The sequence below is a fragment of the Ranitomeya imitator genome, chromosome 5 (genome assembly GCF_032444005.1).
Source record: "Ranitomeya imitator isolate aRanImi1 chromosome 5, aRanImi1.pri, whole genome shotgun sequence".
NCBI classification, from domain to species: domain Eukaryota; kingdom Metazoa; phylum Chordata; class Amphibia; order Anura; family Dendrobatidae; genus Ranitomeya; species Ranitomeya imitator.
In genome coordinates this window covers 162,017,078-162,038,012 of record NC_091286.1, presented here as the reverse complement: position 1 = coordinate 162,038,012, position 20,935 = coordinate 162,017,078, and the positions used below count along the sequence as shown (strand labels likewise).

The following is a 20,935-nucleotide window of genomic DNA, read 5'->3' as shown; positions in this document are numbered from 1 at the left end:
AAGATCTTTCCTGGTTTAGGAAAAATGGCCCTGTGGGATTGGAACGGCACCAAAAAACAGTGAAGATGCCAGAACATAAGACAGGGAGCAACGAACTTAGATTTAAAGCACCACTACAATGGTGAAAAAAATGTTGGAATGATGCTTTGTTTTGCCCTATGAATGTGAAATGCATGCTCGATGGGGTTGTGAGCTGGTGATTGATTCGGCCATTGCAGGATATTCCACTTCTTTGAACCCAAAATCCAATATACAAAAATATGCAGAAAATACAATGGTAAAATATATATTTCCTATATTCCTACTCCCCCCTTGGGCAAAGTAAAAAGTTAAAAAAAATTTTTTTTACATGTGTAAAAAAAAAAAAAAAAACTAAATAAAAAAAATATATATATTGTTCCAATAAATACATTCCATTATCTAAATAAAAAAAACAATAAAAGTACACATATTTAGTATCGCCGCATCCGTAACGACCCGACCTATAAAACTGTCCCACTAGTTAACCCCTTCAGTGAACATCATAAAAAAAAAAATTAAAAACAATGAGGCAAAAAACAACCCTTTATTATCATACCACCAAACAAAAAGTGGAATAGGACACGATCAAAAAGTCAGATATAAATAACCATGGTACCGCTGAAAACGTCATGTTTTCCTGCAAAAAACGAGCCGTGTCATCAGTGAAAAAATTAAAAAGTTATAGTCCTCAGAATAAAGCGATGCAAAAATAATTATTTTTTTTATAAAATAGTTTTTATCGTATAAAAGTGCCAAAACATAAAAAATGATATAAATGAGGTATCGCTGTAATCGTACTGACCCGAAGAATAAAACTGCTTTATCCATTTTACCAAAAGCTTAACAGTATAAACGCCTCCCCCAAAAGAAATTCATGAATAGCTGGTTTTTGGTCATTCTGTGTTAGGGTTGGCGGAATGCACCAAATATATTTATTAGATGAGATAGGTGTGTTCGCAACCCGGGATCCACCGTGCAGGAAAAAACCTGCTGCTAAGTAAGGCGGTGAAGCAAATTAGTACAAACGAACTCTGTTACTTCACAGAGCCCGTAGTAAAGAGAACGCTGTGCCCTGTTTAGGTCACAGGGGACACAGCTACTGTGTAGAGCTGACAGTGGTCATGCAGTCCAACAAACAAGCAGCTCCTCTCCGGTGGAGCTGGAATTCTAATGGCTATAATCTAGCCCTGAATTCAGACATAAACTCCTCGCCGGAGGTGCCAGCATTCTAGGGGCTTATTTCAGCCGGGTCCCTGACCACACACACGACCACACTGGCGCTGAGCTCGTACATATTTGATACTAGTGCATGGCCGTGCGGTCATGAGAACCTTTTATAGCTGTAGCACCTACAGGACCTTCCAAGAAGGACCAATGGAAGGCTGCCACAGAACTTGATCAGGTACAGGACCTTCCTGGAGGACCAATGGAAGTTGCTGCAGTACTTGACCATGTGACCCTTGATCTCCACTGAGAGATCTTACCCTGGGCATGCTCAGTGTGTGCAAAGCAGGACTTAGTCCCACAAAAAAACCTGCTCACCACAGACCAGTGCAGGGTACAATAGTAGAGCCTGGAGAGGCAGCAGTAACCCTTTGCACAGTATTAGATTCAGTGAGACGCTGGGACCAACGTCTCCGCTGAGCAGGCTCCACTGCGGCCGATGCAGAATGGGAGACCGCAGCAGACATGGTTCGAGATTCCCCCTGTGCAGCGGCAGGAACTCGACTCCTAACATTCTGCCTCACAAAAATAAAAAAAAGCGATAAAAAAAGTCACGTGCCCGAAAATGTTACCAATAAAAACGTCAACTCGTCCCACAAAAAACAAGACCTCCTATGACTCTGTGGACCAAAATATGGAAAAATTATAGCTCTCATAATGTGGTAACGCAAAAAATATTTTTTGCAATAAAAAGCGTCTTTTAGTGTGTGACAGCTGCCAATCATAAAAATCCGCTAAAAAACCCGCTATAAAAGTAAATCAAACCCCCCTTCATCACCCCCTTAGTTAGGGAAAAATAAAAAAAATTAAAAAAATGTATTTATTTCCATTTTCCCATTAGGGTTAGGGCTAGGCTATGGTTAGAGTTAGGGTTAGGGCTAGGGTTAGGGTTAGGGCTAGGGTTAGGGTTATGGTTGGGGCTAGGGTTAGGGTTTGGATTACATTTACGGTTGGGATTAGGGTTAGGAGTGTGTCAGGGTTAGGGGTGTGGTTGGGATTAGGGGTGTGTTTGGGTTAAGATTTCAGTTACAATTGGGGGTTTCCATTGTTTAGGCACATCAGGGGCTCTCCAAACGAGACATGGCGTCCGATCTCAATTCCAGCCAATTCTGCGTTGAAAAAGTAAAACAGTGCTCCTTCCCTTCCGAGCTCTCCCGTGCACCCAAACAGGGGTTTACCCCAACATATGGGGTATCAGCGTACTCAGGACAAATTGGACAACAACTTCTGCGGTCCAATTTCTCTTGTTACCCTTTGGAAAATAAAAATTTTGGGGGCTAAAAAAGCATTTTTGTGGGACAAAAATTATTTATTTTCACGACTTTGCGTTATAAACTGTAGTGAAATATTTGGGTGTTCAAAGTTCTCACAACACATCTAGATAAGTTCCTAGGGGGTCTAGGTTCCAATATAGGGTCACTTGTGGGGGGTTTCTACTGTTTAGGTACATCAGGGGGTCTGCAAATGCAACATGACGCCTGCAGACCAATCCATCTAAGTCTGCATTCCAAATGGCGCTCCTTTTCTTCCGAGCTCTGCCGTACGCCCAAACAGGAGTTTACCCTAACATATGGGGTATCAGCTTACTCAGGACAAATTGGACAACAACTTCTCGGGTCCAATTTCTCTTGTTACCCTTGGGAAAATAAAAATTTGGGGGGCTAAAAAAGCATTTTTGTGGGACAAAAATTATTTATTTTCATGGCTCTGCGTTATAAACTGCAGTGAAATACTTGGGGATTCAAAGTTCTCACAACACATCTAGATAAGTTTCTTGGGGGTCTAGGTTCCAATATATGGTCACTTGTGGGGGGTTTCTACTGTTTAGGTACATCAGGGGCTCTGCAAATGCAACGTGACGCCTGCAGACCAATCCATCTAAGTCTGCATTCCAAATGGCGCTCCTTCTCTTCCGAGCACTGCCATGTGCCCAAACAGTGGTTCCCCCTCACATATTGGGGTATCAGCGAACTCAAGACAAATTGGACAACAACCTTTGGGTCCAATTTATCTCGTTACCCTTGGGAAAATATAAATTCGGGGGCTAATAAAAACCATTTTTGTAGGAAAAAAATTATTTTTTTATTTTCAAAGCCCTGCATTATAAACTGTAGTGAAATACTTGGGGGTTCAAAGTTCTCACAACACATCTAGATAAGTTCCTTGGGGGGGTCTAGGTTCCAATATGGGGTCACTTGTTGGGGGTTTCTACTGTTTAGGTACATCAGGGGCCCTGCAAATGCAACGTGACGCCTGCAGACCAATCCATCTAAGTCTGCATTCCAAATGGCGCTCCTTCCCTTCAGAGCTCTGCCATGCGCCCAAACAGTGGTTCCCCCCACATATGGGGTGTCAGCATACTCAGGACAAATTGACAACAATTTTTTGAGGTCCAATTTCTCTTGATACCCTTGGGAAAATAAAAATTTGGGGGGCTAAAAAACATTTTTGGAGAAAAAAATGATTTTTTATTTTCACAGCTCTGCGTTATAAACTGTAGTGAAATATTTGGGGGTTCAAAGTTCTCTCAACACATCTAGATAAGTTCCTTGGGGGGTCTAAAAAAAGATTTTTTATTTTCACGACTCTGCGTTATAAACTGTAGTGAAATACTTGGGGATTCAAACTTCTCACAACACATCTAGATAAGTTCCTTGGGGGGTCTACGGTCCATTATGGGGTCACTTGTGGGGGTTTCTACTGTTTAGGTACATCAGGGGCTCTGCAAATGCAACGTGATGCCTGCAGACCAATCCATCTAAGTCTGCATTCCAAATGGAGCTCCTTCCCTTCAAAGCTCTGCCGTGCGCCCAAACGGTGGTTACCCCCCACATATGGGGTATCAGCGTACTCAGGACAAATTGCACAACAACGTTTGGGGTCCAATTTCTCCTGTTACTCTTGGGAAAATACAAAACTGGGGGCTAAAAAATAATTTTTGTTGAAAAAAAAATAATTTTTATTTTCACGGCTCTGTGTCATAAACTGTAGTGAAACACTTGGGGGTTCAAAGCTCTCACAACACATCTAAATAAGATCCTTCGGGGGTCTACTTTTCAAAATGGTGTCACTTGTGGGGGGTTTCAATGTTTAGGCACATCAGGGGCTCCCCAACACAACATGGCGTCCCATCTCAATTCCAGTCAATTTTGCATTGAGAAGTCAAATGGCGCTGCTTCCCTTCCGAGCTCTGCCATGCGCCCAAACAGTAGTTTACCCCAACATATGGGGTATTGGAGTACTCAGGACAAATTGTACAACAACTTTTGGGGTGCATATTCTCCTTTTACCCTTTGTAAAATAAAACAAATTGTAGCTGAAGTAAATTTTTTGTGAAAAAAAATTAAATGTTAATTTTTTTTTAAACATTCCAAAAATTCCTGTGAAGCACCAGAAGGGTTAATAAACTTCTTCAATGTGGTTTTGAGCACCTTGAGGGGTGCAGTTTTTAGAATGGTGTCACACTTGGGTATTTTCTATCATATAGACCCCTCAAAATGACTTCAAATATGATGTGCTCCCTAAAAAAAATAACTCTCTAACAAAAAAAATGTTTCCAAAATTGTGCTGATGTAAAGTAGACATGTGGGAAATGTTACTTATTAAGTATTTTGTGTGACATATCTCTGTGATTTAACCCCTTCCCGACCTTTGGCGCACCGTATGCATCATGAAAACCCGTGCCAATCCGACCTGTGACGCAGCATATGCATCATGGCCGGATTGGGCTCCTGCAGGCCGGGTGAAAGGGTTAACTCCAATTTCACCCGGCCTGCAGGGACAGGAGGAGTTGTACTTTAGCCCAGGGGGGGGGGGGTGGCTTCACCCCCCCCCCCCCCGTGGCTACGATCGCTCTGATTGGCTGTTGAAAGTGAAACTGCCAATCAGAGCGATTTGTAATATTTCACCTAAAAAACTGGTGAAATATTACAATCCAGCCATGGCCGATGCTGCAATATCATCGGCCATGGCTGGAAACACTGATGTGCCCCCACCCCACCCCACCGATCGCCCCCCCAGCCCTCCGATCTGTGGTCCGCTCCCCTCCATCCTGTGCTCCGCTCACCCGTCCTCCTGTCCGCTCCCCGTGCTCCAATCCCACCCCCTGTGCTCCAATCCACCCCCCTGCACTCCGATCCACCCCCCGCACACCGATCCACCCCCCGCACTCCGATCCACCCCCCGTGCTCCAATCCACCCCCCCGTGCTCCGATCCACCCCCCCATGTTACGATCCACCCCCCCATGCTCCGATCCAACCCCCCCGTGCTCCGACGCGCCCCCCCCCCCCCCGTGCCCTGATCTCCCCCCCTTATACTTACCGAGCCTCCTGGGGTCCGTCCGTGATTAAAATAAAAAAAAAACAGTAAATGACCCCCCCTTTGTCACCCCCATAGGTAGGGACAATAATAAAATAAAGATTTTTTTTTTTTCCCACTAAGGTTGGAGTTAGAACTAGGGTTAGGGTTAGGGTTAGGGATGTGCACACGTATTCTGGTCCTCTGCGGATTTTTCCGCAGCGGATTTGATAAATCTGCAGTGCTAAACTGCTGTGGATTTATCGCGGATTTACTGCGGTTTTTCTGCGCATTTCACTGCGGTTTTACAACTGCGATTTTCTATTGGAGCAGTTGTAAAACTGCTGCGGAATCCGCAGAAAGAAGTGACATGCTGCGGAATGTAAACCGCTGCGTTTCCGTGCAGTTTTTCTGCAGCATTTGTACAGTGATTTTTGTTTCCCATAGGTTTACATTGAACTGTAAACTCATGGGAAACTGCTGCGGATCCGCAACGTTTTCTGCAGCGTGTGCACATACCTTTAGAATTAGGCTATGTGCACACGGTGCGGATTGGCGGCGGCGGATTCGCTGCAGTTTTCCATCAGGTTTACAGTACCATGTAAGCATATGGAAAACCAAATCCGCTGTGCCCATGGTGCGGAAAATACCACGCGGAAACGCTGTGTTGTATTTTCTGCAGCATGTCAATTCTTTGTGCGGATTCCGCAGCATTTTACACCTGTTCCTCAATAGGAATCCGCAGGTGAAATCCGCACAAAAAACACTGGCAATCCGCGGTAAATCCGCAGGTAAAACGCAGTGCCTTTTACCCGCAGATTTTTCAAAAATGGTGCTGAAAAATCTCACACGAATCCGCAACGTGGGCACATAGCCTTAGGGTTAGGGTTGGGTTGGAATTAGGGTTGTGGTTAGGGTTAGGGGTGTGTTGGGGTTAGGGTTGTGGTTAGGGGTGTGTTGGGGTTAGGGTTGTGACTAGGGTTACGGCTACAGTTGGGATAAGGGTTAGGGGTGTGTTGGAGTTAGAATTGAGGGGTTTCCACTGTTTAGGCACATCAGGGGGTCTCCAAACGCAACATGGCACCACCATTGATTCCAGCCAATCTTGTATTCAAAAAGTCAAATGGTGCTCCCTCACTTCCGAGCCCCGACGTGTGCCCAAACAGTCGTTTACCCCCACATATGGGGTACCAGCATACTCAGGACAAACTGCGCAACAATTACTGGGGTCCAATTTCTCCTGTTACCCTTGAGAAAATAAAAAATTGCTTGCTAAAGCATCATTTTTGAGGATAGAAAAATTATTTTTTATTTTCATGGCTCTGCGTTGTAAACGTCTGTGAGGTATCAGCGTACTCAGGACAAATTGGACAACAACTTTCGTGGTTCAGTTTCTCCTTTTACCATTGGGAAAATAAAAAAATTGTTGCTGAAAGATCATTTTTGTGACTAAAAAGTTAAATGTTCATTTTTTCCTTCCATGTTGCTTCTGCTGCTGTGAAGCACCTGAAGGGTTAATAAACTTCTGGAATGTGGTTTTGTGCACCTTGAGGGGTGCAGTTTTTAGAATGGTGTCACTTTTGGGTATTTTCAGCCATATAGACCCCTCAAACTGACTTGTGAGGTGGTCCCTAAAAAAAATGGTTTTGTAAATTTCGTTGTAAAAATGAGAAATCGCTGGTCAAATTTTAACCCTTATAACTTCCTAGCAAAAAAAAATGTTGTTTCCAAAATTGTGCTGATGTAAAGTAGACGTGTGGGAAGTGTTATTTATTAACTATTTTGTGTCACATAACTCTCTGGTTTAACAGAATAAAAATTCAAAATGTGAAAATTGCAAAATTTTCAATATTTTTGCCAAATTTCCGTTTTTATCACAAGTAAACACAGAATTTGTTGACCTAAATTTACCACTAACATGAAGCCCAATATGTCACGAAAAAACAATCTCAGAACCGCTAGGATCCATTGAAGCGTTCCTGAGTTATTACCTCATAAAGGGACACTGGTCATAATTGCAAAAAACGGCAAGGTCTTTAAGGTCAAAATAGGCTGGGTCATGAAGGGGTTAAGGGCATAAAAATTCAAATTTGGAAAATTGCGAAATTTTCGCCAAATTTCCATTTTTTTCACAAATAAACGCAAGTCTTATCGAATAAATTTTGCCACTCTCATGAAGTGCAATATGTCTCGAGAAAAAAATGTCAGAATCACTGGGATCCGTTGAAGCGTTCCAGAGTTATAACCTCATAAAGGGACAGTGGTCAGAATTGTGAAAATTGGTCCGGTCATTAACGTGCAAACCACCCTCGGGGCTTAAGAGGTTAATAAAGACTAGTGTTTCCAGCCATGCATGCCAATGTCATCACTCTGCCTCCACCATGTTGTACAGTGGATGCGACATGCTTTGGATCATGAGCCATTCGAAGCCTTATCCATATTTTCTTCTTCCCATCATTCTGGTACAGGTTGATTTTAGTTTTATCTCTCCAAATAACGCTTTTCCAGAATTGGGCTGGCTTCTTTAGATGTTTTTGTTTTTCAAATTATAATCTGGCCTTTCTATTTTTAAGACTGATAAATGGTTTGCACCATGTGGTAAACCCTCTGGATTTGCTCCCATGAAGTCTGATATTTATGGTAGACAGGGCCGGCTCCAGGTGTTTGTGGGCCCCGGGCAAAAGAGTCTCAGTGGGCCCACATACCACGATTCATGATGCACAGATATGGAGGAGAAATATAGATATACTACACAGGGCCTAGCCTTCCCCCCTCATCCTTCGCATAGGCAGATCTGCACACACAAAATACGCAGACATGCACACACACAATACGCAGACATGTACACATACAATACGTAAACATACACACACATACAGTATGCAGACATGCACAAATATACAATAAGCAGACATGTGCACACACAAAGTACGCAGACATACACACACTTACAGTACGTAGACATGCACACACACACAGTACGCAGACATGCACACACATAGAGTATGTAGACATGCACACACACAGCACGCAGACATGCACACACATACAGTACATAGACATGCACACACACAGTACTCAGACATGCATAAACATACAATAAGCAGACATGCACACACATACAGTACGCAGACATGTGCACAGACAAAGTACGCAGACATACACACATACAGTACTCAGACATACACACACTTACAGTACGTAGACATGCACACACACACAGTACGCAGACATGCACACACACAGTACGCAGACATACACACACATACAGTACGCAGACATGCACACACACACAGTACGCAGACAAGCACACACACACAGTACGCAGACATGCACACACACACAGTACGTAGACATACACACACAGTACGCAGACATGCACACACAGTATGCAGAGATACACACACACAGTACGCACACATGCACACACACAGTACTCAGACATGCACACACACAGTACGCAGACATGCACACACACACAGTACGCAGACAAGCACACACACACAGTACGCAGACATGCACACACACACAGTACGTAGACATACACACACAGTACGCAGACATGCACACACACAGTATGCAGACATACACACACACAGTACGCACACATGCACACACACAGTACTCAGACATGCACACACACAGTACGCAGACATGCACACACACACAGTACGCAGACAAGCACACACACACAGTACGCAGACATGCACACACACACAGTACGTAGACATACACACACAGTACGCAGACATGCACACACACAGTATGCAGACATACACACACACAGTACGCACACATGCACACACACAGAACTCAGACATGCACACACACAGTATGCAGACATGCACACACACACAATACGCAGACATGCACAGCACACACATACAGTAAAATACGCAGATATACACATACAATATGCAGACATACACACACAATACGCAGATATGTTCATACATATATTTGAAGACAAATACACAAAAATACATAAATATATACAGTCATACACACTGATATACACACAGATATGCACATCATACATGCATACACAGACAGACACAAGCCTCACTCACCTCCCCCTGGCTTCTCACTCATCAGGCTGCTCTGGCATGTGGCTATGGAGGGCGCGCTGTTTGATGGCAGTCAGACATGGCCGCACACAGTGCACTCTGCAGCTGTGTCTGCTACTAAATGATAAGGTCAGGCCGGCACTGTGCCTTTAACTTTGCTTGTGTGTCTGCCCGGCTGCATCATTACTACAGCTGCAGAGTGCACTGTGCACGACCATGTTTGTTTAAGTGACGGCTGAGCTCAAGTAGTGTCGAAGCTGCTGGAGGAGCAGCCAGGGCTCCCTGGTGTCCCGGCCACCAGTGGGTCCCCCATTTGTTCAGGGCCCCGGCAGTTGCCCAGGTATGCCGGGTGCTTACGCCGGCCCTGATGGTAGACTTAAATACTGAAATGCCTACTTCCTGGAGAGTGTTCTTCACTTGGGTGAATATTGTAAAGAGGGTGTTCTTCACCATGTAAAAGATTCTGTCACCATTCACCACTGTTGTCTTCTGTGAACGTCATGGCTTTTTTGAATTCTCAAGCTCATCAGTGTTCTCTTTTTTCAGAATGCACCAAACTGTTGATTAGGTCAGTCCTAATATTTCTGCCACCTTTCCTATGGATTTTTTCTATTTGTCAGCCTAATGTTGGTATGTTTCCCCTCCTTTGACCACATGGGTTCACAGCAACTTCTTCCAAAATGCAAATGCCACATCTGTAATCAGTTCCAGACCTTTTACCTGCTTAATTGATGATGGATAAACGAGGGAATAGTCTATGCAGCCCATTAAAAAGCTTTTGAGATGATTGTCCAATTATTTTTGGTCATATTAAACCCGTACATGAATTACGATGCAGATACCCTTAAATTAAAGCTGAGAGTCTGCACTTTAAGCCCATATTAATTGTATAACTGTATCTTGAATATGTTTTGTAAACAGGTAAAATGGCAAAGCTTGTGTCACTATACAAATATTTCGGGACCTCATTTTATCCTGATTATGTAAGGATAAAATGAGGACTTTTCGAGAATAGCAACCATTTAACCTTCCCAGTGCAGACTCCATACAGTTATCCAGAAAATTCTAAGTGCATCTGTAGACCAATATAAGTTGCACCGTGAGACATTTTGGGTTCTCTTCTCCGTGACCAGTACACAAAGGAGTGGCCGATGATCCATATGGTGACACCATTGAGAGCTAAACCAATAAAATGCAGGAATAGCAAACATGCAAATTTGGTTTGATGTACTTCTTAGAACAACTTGATGACCACCTACCCTGTGATGAGAGGAAAAATGAAAGCGAAATAAACACAATTTTGGTATAACATTTAGTTAAAAAAGCTTGAATAGGTTTTGTGTCAATGTAGACAAGTCTAGATGAATTAACAAATGGAAAGCACCTTGTGGTCTAGGTGTCCAGTATCCACAGCTTATTCTTCAAAGAGAAGCAACTTAAAATCACCTTTCCCACATGTAGCCATACACCATTACCTGCTTAATCCAATTTAGAATTGGGAATAAAAAACAGAATATAATTAGCTTGGATGTGAACGTTTTGCTTGGCAACTGACTGTGTGTTGGTCGTCAGGTCGCTGTGATTCGCCATGTTTGACAGCAAAAGCAACGATGCCTGCAATGTTTTTTCATGGAGCTAACAACCAGCGAGAACGATAAGTACGTCACTGGATCGCTCCTGCATCGTTCTGCTGTTGCCGTGTTTGACATCTACAGCGACCTAAACAGCGACGCTGCAGCGATCGGCTCGTCTATATCGCTGCAGCGTTGCTTAGTGTAACGGTACCTTAAGCTCCTAAGAACATGCTGCAAAAGACCATAGAAAACAAAAGTGCTTCAAACTATGGTAAACACAGGCAGTTCCATGGCAAAGCAAACACAATAGTCTAGGCGAGATTGGACATCTACCATATGGCATATGTTTGCCATATTTTATAACGTTTCAATAATTGTTTAGTAATGACATAATCAGAAAACAAAATCGGTGGGTTATGTCAGCATCTAAAAGACGCTGTATGCACATACCCTTAGGATTAGTGTATAATGAGTTTTTAGGGAAGTTTTTGGAGCAGAAACTTGAATGGAAATTCCAAATTCTCCTCGAAACTACACATAAACTAAGAGTTTCCACTCATAGACTTAAATGAGATGTGGAAAATACACCTTTAAAAAAAATGCATTTTTAGTGCATTTCCGCCACAGAAATGCACTAAAACCCATGTAGTTTGCATATGATTTTGTCACTAAAGTTTTATCAAAGTAACAGGAAGTATCCAAAACATAGGAGCTTTATTTAAAACATGACATATCAGAAGGAGACAAAAAACCACACTAAAAAAGTATGAAAACATGTAAATAAACTAATGTACAGTATCTAATAGGTGCAGAAATGAAGCAAAAAAATCTGCATTAAAACTCATCAAATACTCATCGTGGGAATTTAGTATTAGGGTTCTCTGCCATAACCTTGTTGGGTGTAATCTACTCACAAGTTTTGTGTATTATTTTTGTGTTATATTTTGTGTTTTGCAGTTGGCAAAAGCAATTCAAGAGCATCCAGTTGTGCTGCTGCCGAGTCATCGGAGCTATATTGACTTCTTGTTAATATCATACATCATGTTCACTTATGACTTGCCCATTCCAGTTATTGCTGCAGGCGAAGGTAAAGTCAACTGTATATGTTGTCATGTTTCAACAACAGGTGAAGGTGCACTTGTGTCACTTGTTAGTTACCTATGTTTGCAAACCATTGCTTGTTAATAAACATTAAGAATCTCATTCATCATTGCACTTCCGACAGTTTTTGTCGTGAATACATCTGTTAGTGAATTTTTGATTTGCAATAATTCATCAAATGATTTACACCTTTTTTTTTAAATTGTCTTTTGCTGTTTAGTTATTTATATGATTTTTATATGGATGTGACTTTTCCAGATGTTTCAGAGTCATTCATCAAAATGCGACTTTTTGCAGACAGAATCCAGTGCTTCCCTGGGGTGATCTTATGTACAGAGGTTATTTTGGTTTAATTTGTGTACAGTTTTGTGAAACGTGCATCTGTTTTAATGATGAAAAGTTACAAAACGGGTCAAAGACAAAAAAAGGCATTTTTGGTTTTATGCAAAATTCATGTGCCATTTTTGATAATTTGTTGCAAAAAATGGCAATTAATAGCACAACACAAAAAAGAAAAACGTAACTAACCTTCAAATGATGACTTGGGGCCAGAATGTTTTAAAGTCTATCAACTCTACTAAAGTTAAAAACCATTGACATATAGGTTTGATTAATATTTCAATATGTTAGAAATAATGTGATATTAGAACATTGATATTTTCATGTTGCAAAGGTCCGTTCCAGTTTTGCTACATTTTAAGCCCTGCTTAAAATTAAGTTTTCTATGGCCAGAAATATGTCTTGTGGCTCCAGCATCTTGGGTTAGAAACATATGAGAGAATGTATTAAGTATTCTTGCAGTCACCACAGTACATGATGCATTCCTGATTAAGGAACTGTGTGGCTCCAGCGTCTCAAAGACATTTTTAAGTGCACCAGTCATGGCTCCTGTACCTTTCCCTGCTCATACTCTGGAGGAGGGAGATGATGTAGGTGGTGTTCAGGCCACCCTGACCATAGGTCACAAGGAGCTAGACCATCTTGCTGTGGCTCTCACTGGGCAGATGTCTAAGTGGGGAGTTCTGGGCCTTACTCACAGGCCAGAGGCCTGTTGGTTTCTACTGCACCAGGCTCTGCTGAATATAAAGTTGTTATAAAGTTGGTTCAGCATTTAACTCATCACACCCTGATTCTTTGAGCCTACTGCCAATCAGATTGACAAAAATTTACCTCCAAGGTTTCACTTCTATGGGAACGGTAGTATGGATCTATGATCACCACTTTCATGGAAAGGAAATCTCATGCATGCTAATGCTCCAATCATGCTGGAGACCAATGTTCTTAGAGTTAGTGGGAGTCACAGTTGTCTGACCTCCAGGAATCCTATTTATCACCTATCCAATGGATAGGGAAGAAATGTTTGTATATGAGACAATCCCTTTAACTTATTGTTGTTTATGCAAACACCATAATTTAACATGGACAGTACAGTGGCTCCATGGTTAGCGCCAAAAACAACATCTCCAAGGAGTTTGTATATTCTCCACGTTTGTGTGGGTTTCCTCTCTCACTCCAAAAACATACCAATAGGGAACTTAGATTGTGAGCTCATTTGGGGACATCAATCACATCAAAGCACATCACTGATAATGTGTGTAAGTACTGTGGAGTATGGTGGTGCTATATAAGCAATGCATAATAAATAAAACAACACGTGATAGCAACTGTTGCATTTTAACCCCTTAATCCCATATGACGTACTATCCCGTCCAGGTGACCTGGGACTTAATTCCCATGGACGGGATAGTACGTCATATGCGATCGGCCGCGCTCACGGGGGGAGCGCGGCCGATCGCGGCCGGGTGTCAGCTGCCTATCGCAGCTGACACCCGGCACTATGTGCCAGGAGCGGTCACGGACCGCTCCCGGCACATTAACCCCCGGCACACCGCGATCAAAGATGATCGCGGTGTGCCGGCGGTGCAGGGAAGCATCGCGCAGGGAGGGGGCTCCCTGCGGGCTTCCCTGAGACGATCGGTACACGGTGATGTGCTCACCGTGTACCGAGCGTCTTCTCCCTGCAGTCCCCGGATCCAAAATGGCCGCCGGGCTGCATCCGGGTCCTGCAGGGAGCACTTCCGGGTCAGGATCAGGCTGCAGCTGCAGCTCTAATCCTGCCCGGCTGTTTGTCAGATCACCGATCTAACAGAGTGCTGGGCACACTGTCAGATCGGTGATCTGTGATGTCCCCCCCTGGGACAAAGTGAAAAAGTAAAAAAAAAAATTTCCACACTTGTAAAAAAAAAAATAAAAAAAAAATTCCTAAATAAAGCAGAAAAAAAAAAATATTATTCCCATAAATACATTTCTTTACATAAAAAAAAAACAAAAAAACAATAAAAGTACACATATTTAGTATCGCCGCGTCCGTAACGACCCGACCTATAAAACTGGCCCACTAGTTAACCCCTTCAGTGAACACCGTAAGAAAAAAAAAAAAAAAACGAGCCAAAAAACAACGCTTTATTATCATAACGCTGAACAAAGAGTGGAATAACACGCGATCAAAAAGATGGATATAAATAACCATGTTACCTCTGAAAACGTCATCTTGTCCCGCAAAAAACGAGCCGCCATATAGCATCATAACCAAAAAAATAAAAAAGTTATAGTCCTCTGAATAAAGCGATGCCAAAATAATTATTTTTTCTATAAAATAGCTTTTATCGTATAAAAGCGCCAAAACATAAAAAAAATGATATAAATGAGGTGTCGCTGTAATCGTACTGACCCGAAGAATAAAACTGCTTCATCAATTTTACCAAACGCGGAACGGTATAAACGCCTCCCCCAAAAGAAATTCATGAATAGCTGGTTTTTGGTCATTCTGCCTCACAAAAAAATCGGAATAAAAAGCGATCAAAAACTGTCACGTGTCCGAAAATGTAACCGATAAAAACGTCAACTCGTCCCGCAAAAAACAAGACCTCACATGACTCTGTGGACCAAAATATGGAAAAATTATAGGTCTCAAAATGTGGAGACGCAAAAACTTTTTTGCTATAAAAAGCGTCTTTTAGTGTGTGACGGCTGCCAATCATAAAAATCCGCTAAAAAACTCGCTATAAAAGTAAATCAAACCCCCCTTCATCACCCCCTTAGTTAGGCTAGGTTCACATTGCGTTAATGGGTTAACGCTAACGGACAGCGTTGCACGGCGAAAATGTCACAATTAACGCCGTGCAACGGGTCCGTTAGCACAACCATTGACAGCAATGTGATTTTCAGGTGTAGCGCATCGCTAGAGCGTGCCATTTTCGGCTCGCGCTAGCAAGGTGCCATTCTTTTGTGGCGCGCCTCAGACGCTGCTTGCAGCGTCCGCGGCGCGCCCGAGGTCCGATCCCCGATCTTCCAGAGCGGGGACGTTAACGCGACCACTAAACACGACACCTAAAAAGACATTGTGTTAGCGCAATCCGCTAGTGCTAAACGGATTTCCCTAACGCAATGTGAACCTAGCCTTAGGGAAAAATAATAAAATTAAAAAAAATGTATTTATTTCCATTTTCCGGTTAGGGTTAGGGTTAGGGTTAGGGCTAGGGTTGGGGCTAGGGTTAGGGTTTGGATTACATTTACGGTTGGGATTAGGGTTGGGATTAGAATTAGGGGTGTGTCTGGGTTAGGTGTGTGGTTAGGGTTACAGTTGGGATTAGGGTTAGTGGTGCGTTTGGATTAGGGTTTCATTTATAATTGGGGGGTTTCCACTGTTTAGACACATCAGGGGCTCTCCAAACGCGACATGGCATCCGATCTCAATTCCAGCCAATTCTGCATTGAAAAAGTAAAACAGTGCTCCTTCACTTCCGAGCTCTCCCGTGCGCCCAAACAGGGGTTTACCCCAACATATGGGGTATCAGCGTACTCGAGACAAATTGGACAACAACTTTTTGGGTCCAAGTTCTCTTGTTATCCTTGGGAAAATAAAAATTTGGGGGGCTAAAAATCATTTTTGTGGGAAAAAAAAGGATTTTTATTTTCACGGCTCTGCGTTGTAAACTGTAGTGAAACACTTGGGGGTTCAAAGTTTTCACAACACATCTAGATAAGTTCCATGGGAGGTCTAGTTTCCAATATGGGGTCACTTGTGGGTGGTTTCTACTGTTTGGGTACATCAGGGGCTCTGCAAATGCAACGTGACGCCTGCAGACCAATCCATCTAAGTCTGCATTCCAAATGGCGCTCCTTCCCTTCCGAGCTCTGCCATGAGCCCAAACAGTGGTTCCCCCCCCACATATGGGGTATCAGCGTACTCAGGACAAATTGAACAACAACTTTTGGGGTCCAATTTATTCTGTTACCCTTGTAAAAATACAAAGCTGGGGGCTAAAAAATCATTTTTGTGAAAAAAAAAAGAATTTTTATTTTCACGGGTCTGCGTTATAAACTGTAGTGAAACACTTAGGGGTTCAAAGTTCTCACAACACATCTAGATAAGTTCCATGGGAGGTCTAGTTTCTAATATGGGGTCACTTGTGGGGGGTTTGTACTGTTTGGGTACATCAGGGGCTCTGCAAATGCAACGTGACTCCTGCAGACCAATCCATCTAAGTCTGCATTCCAAATGGCGCTCCTTCCCTTCCGAGCTCTGCCATGCGCCCAAACAGTGGTTCCCCCCCACATATGGGGTATCAGCGTACTCAGGACAAATTGGACAACAACTTTTGGGGTCCAATTTATTATGTTACCCTTGTGAAAATACAAAACTGGGGGCTAAAAAATTTTTGCGAAAAAAAAACAAATTTATTTTAACGGCTCTGCGTTATAAACTGTAGTGAAACACTTGGGGGTTCAAAGCTCTCAAAACACATCTAGATAAGTTCCTTAGAGGGTCTAGTTTCCAAAATGGTGTCACTTGTGGGGGTTTTTAATGTTTAGGCACATCAGGGGCTCTCCAAACCAACATGGCGTCCCATCTTAATTCCAGTCAATTTTGCATTGAAAAGTCAAATGGCGCTCCTTCCCTTCCGAGCTCTGCTATGCACCCAAAAAGTGGTTTACCCCCACATATGGGGTATCGTCGCACTCAGGACAAATTGCACAACAACTTTTGTGGTCTAATTTCTTCTCTTACCCTTGGGAAAATAAAAAATTGGGGGCGAAAAGATCATTTTTGTGAAAAAATAAGATTTTTTATTTTTACGGCTCTGCATTATAAACTTCTGTGAAGCACTTGTTGGGTCAAAGTGCTCACCACACATCTAGATAAGTTCCTTAAGGGGTCTACTTTTCAAAATGGTGTCACTTGTGAGGGGTTCCAATGTTTAGGCACATCAGGGGCTCTCCAAACGCAACATGGCGTCCCATCTCAATTCCAGTCAATTTTGCATTGAAAAGTCAAATGGCGCTCCTTTCCTTCCGAGCTCTGCCATGCGCCCAAACAGTGGTTTACCCCCACATATGGGGTATCGTCGCACTCAGGACAAATTGCACAACAACTTTTGTGGTCTAATTTCTTCTCTTACCCTTGGGAAAATAAAAAATTGGTGGCGAAAAGATTATTTTTGTGAAAAAATATGATTTTTTATTTTTACGGCTCTGCATTATAAACTTCTGTGAAGCACTTGTTGGGTCAAAGTGCTCACCACACCTCTAGATAAGTTCCTTAAGGGGTCTACTTTCCAAAATGGTGTCACTTGTGGGGATTTCAATGTTTAGGCACATCAGGGGCTCTCCAAACGCAACATGGCATCCCATCTCAATTCCAGTCAATTTTGCATTGAAAAGTAAAATGGCGCTCCTTCCCTTCCGAGCTCTGCCATACGCCCAAACAATGGTTTACACCCATATACGGGGTATCAGCGTACTCAGGACAAATTGGCCAACAATTTTTGAGGTTCAATTTCTTCTCTTACTCTTGGGAAAATAAAAAATTGGGGGCGAAAAGATCATTTTTGTGAAAAAATATGATTTTTTATTTTTACGGCTCTGCATTATAAACTTCTGTGAAGCAATTGGTGGGTCAAAGTGGTCACCACACATCTAGATAAGTTCCTTAGGGTGTCTACTTTCCAAAATGGTGTCACTTGTGGGGGGTTTCAATGTTTAGGCACATCAGTGGCTCTCCAAACGCAACATGGTGTCCCATCTCAATTCCTGTCAATTTTGCATTTAAAAGTCAAATGGCGCTCCTTCCCTTCCGAGCTCTGCCATGCGCCCAAACAGTGGTTTACCCCCACATATGGGGTATCAGCGTACTCAGTACAGATTGTACAACAATGTTTGGCATCCATTTTATCCTGTTACCCTTGGTAAAATAAAACAAATTGGAGCTGAAATAAATTTTGTGTGAAAAAAAGTTAAATATTCATTTTTATTTAAACATTCCAAAAATTCCTGTGAAACCCCTGAAGGGTTAATAAACTTCTTGAATGTGGTTTTGAGCACCTTGAGGGGTGCAGTTTTTAGAATGGTGTCACACTTGGGTATTTTCTATCATATAGACCCCTCAAAATGACATCAAATGAGATGTGGTCCCTAAAAAAAAATGGTGTTGTAAAAATGAGAAATTGCTGGTCAACTTTGAACCCTTATAACTCCCTAACAAAAAAAAATTTTGGTTCCAAAATTGTGCTGATGTAAAGGAGACATGTGGGAAATGTTACTTATTAAGTATTTTGCGTGACATATCTCTGTGATTTAAGGGCATAAAAATTTAAAGTTGGAAAATTGCGAAATTTTCAAAATTTTCGCCAAATTTCCGTTTTTTTCACAAATAAACGCAAGTTATATCGAATAAATGTTACTACTAAAATGAAGTACAATATGTCACGAGAAAACAATGTCAGAATCGCCAAGATCCGTTGAAGCGTTCCAGAGTTATAACCTCATAAAGGGACAGTGGTCAGAATTGTAAAAATTGGCCCGGTCATTAACGTGCAAACCACCCTCGGGGCTTAAGGGGTTAAGCAAGGAGATAATTAGCAAAAGACCTTTTTTTAACTTTACAGAACACAAAGATGCACAATACAAATGGAATATCTATTGCAGTATGCTCTGTACAGATTCTTGATTTATGTTAACAACACTATTTAGACACAATTTTTGGACACCTACATCTTAAACCTATAAGAGCATTTGTGATAGATACTGAATCCATAGATTTAGGATGTGATGCTGCAAAAACAGCTTCCACTCTTCTGGGAAAGCGTTCTATATAACCTTTTGGAATGTGTCTGTGGGAATGTTTTTCCCGTTCACCCAAAAGAGCATTTCAGAGGTCAGATAGTGATGTTGAACAAATGAGCCTGACTCTCAATCTTTGTTCTGGGTCATGCCACCATGTTTTACCTAATCCAGATTCGTCAACCAGAGTGCTAGATAGAAAGTGTGATTTCTCACTCCACAGACCACATTTCCATTGCTCCAGAGTTCAGTAGTGGCATGCTTAACACCACTCCATGCAAGTCTTGGCATTGGGCTTGTAAGACTTGCCATAGAATCCCATGCCATGAATGTCCTGGCTCACAGTTCTCAGTGCTGATGTTAATGCCAGAACTTTCATCACCTCTATTTCTTAGCACTTGGTGACCTCGCTCTGGAACTTTATGCACTCTGCCGCTTCAAAGCTAAGTTTCTGTAGTTCACAATTGCTTCCACTGTTCAATAATCAACTGATCATAGAATGTTTTGGAGGGAAGAAATGTAACAAACTGACTTGTTAAAATGGTGCCTTCATATTACCCTACCAGCACTGGAATCAGGGAGCTCTTTAGAACGAGCCATTCTTTCACAAATGAATATAACTGCAAACTCCATGGCCAAGTGCTGGACTTTTTTACATCTATAACAATGAGCCTGAATGAAAAACTGAATTCAAGTATTAAGATGTGTGCCCCAATACATTTGTCCCTATAGTGCATATAGAGGGCAGCACGGTGGCTTAGTGGTTAGCACTGCAGCCTTGCAGCGCTGGGGTCCTAGGTTCAAGTCCCACCCAGGACAACATCTGCAAGGAGTTTGTATGTTCTCCCCGTGTTTGCGTGGGTTTCCTCCGGGTACTCCGGTTTCCTCCCACATTCCAAAGATATACTGATAGGGAATTTAGATTGTGAGCGCCATGGGGGACAGCGATGATAGTGTGTGCAAAATGTAAAGCGCTGTGGAATATGTTAGCGCTATATAAAAATAAAGTTTATTATTATATATGAATGTTTCTCTGCCTAAAGTTTGTTTCATCATTTGCTTTTTGTTGCTTTTTGCTGTATCATGTTGTAGACCTCAGTCGTATGAAATTTGTTGGACCATTTCTCCGCTTGTCTGGAGCCTTCTTCATAAGACGCACATTCCATGGGGAGAAACTTTACTGGGCTGTGTTTTCTGAGTATGTGAAGACAATGATTCGGGTTAGTTTTTTCCAATTACACTTATGGGGCTTTATGCCCAGTTATACTATGAAATTACACAGAGGTAAAGTATGTTATGAAGTTATGCATTCCCAACTTTACATTGTATTGTAATCAATATTATTAGCTCAAACAGATCCACTGTAGCAGAAAACTGATTTCAGGCATACAGCCATAAAACATTTTATACAAACCTGTAATGCACCCTTTTTAATGCATGAAGTGTTTATTATACTCTTTTATTACTCAGTTTTAAATGCTAAAACATATTGAGTTTGATTTATCAAGACTGGAGTAGTGCACAATTGG

General features: G+C 42.2%; 1 protein-coding gene across 2 annotated transcripts in view; it reads left to right on the top strand.

The window, feature by feature from the left end:
• Window positions 1-20,935, top strand: part of LOC138681618 (dihydroxyacetone phosphate acyltransferase-like) — a 258,128-nt gene that overhangs the window by 84,225 nt on the left and 152,968 nt on the right. For both annotated transcript variants that reach the window (XM_069769275.1, XM_069769276.1), the window contains exons 4-5: window positions 12,141-12,270; window positions 20,499-20,626. In XM_069769275.1, coding sequence (XP_069625376.1) covers window positions 12,141-12,270; window positions 20,499-20,626 — 258 coding nt within the window. The remainder of the gene's footprint in view (window positions 1-12,140; window positions 12,271-20,498; window positions 20,627-20,935) is intronic.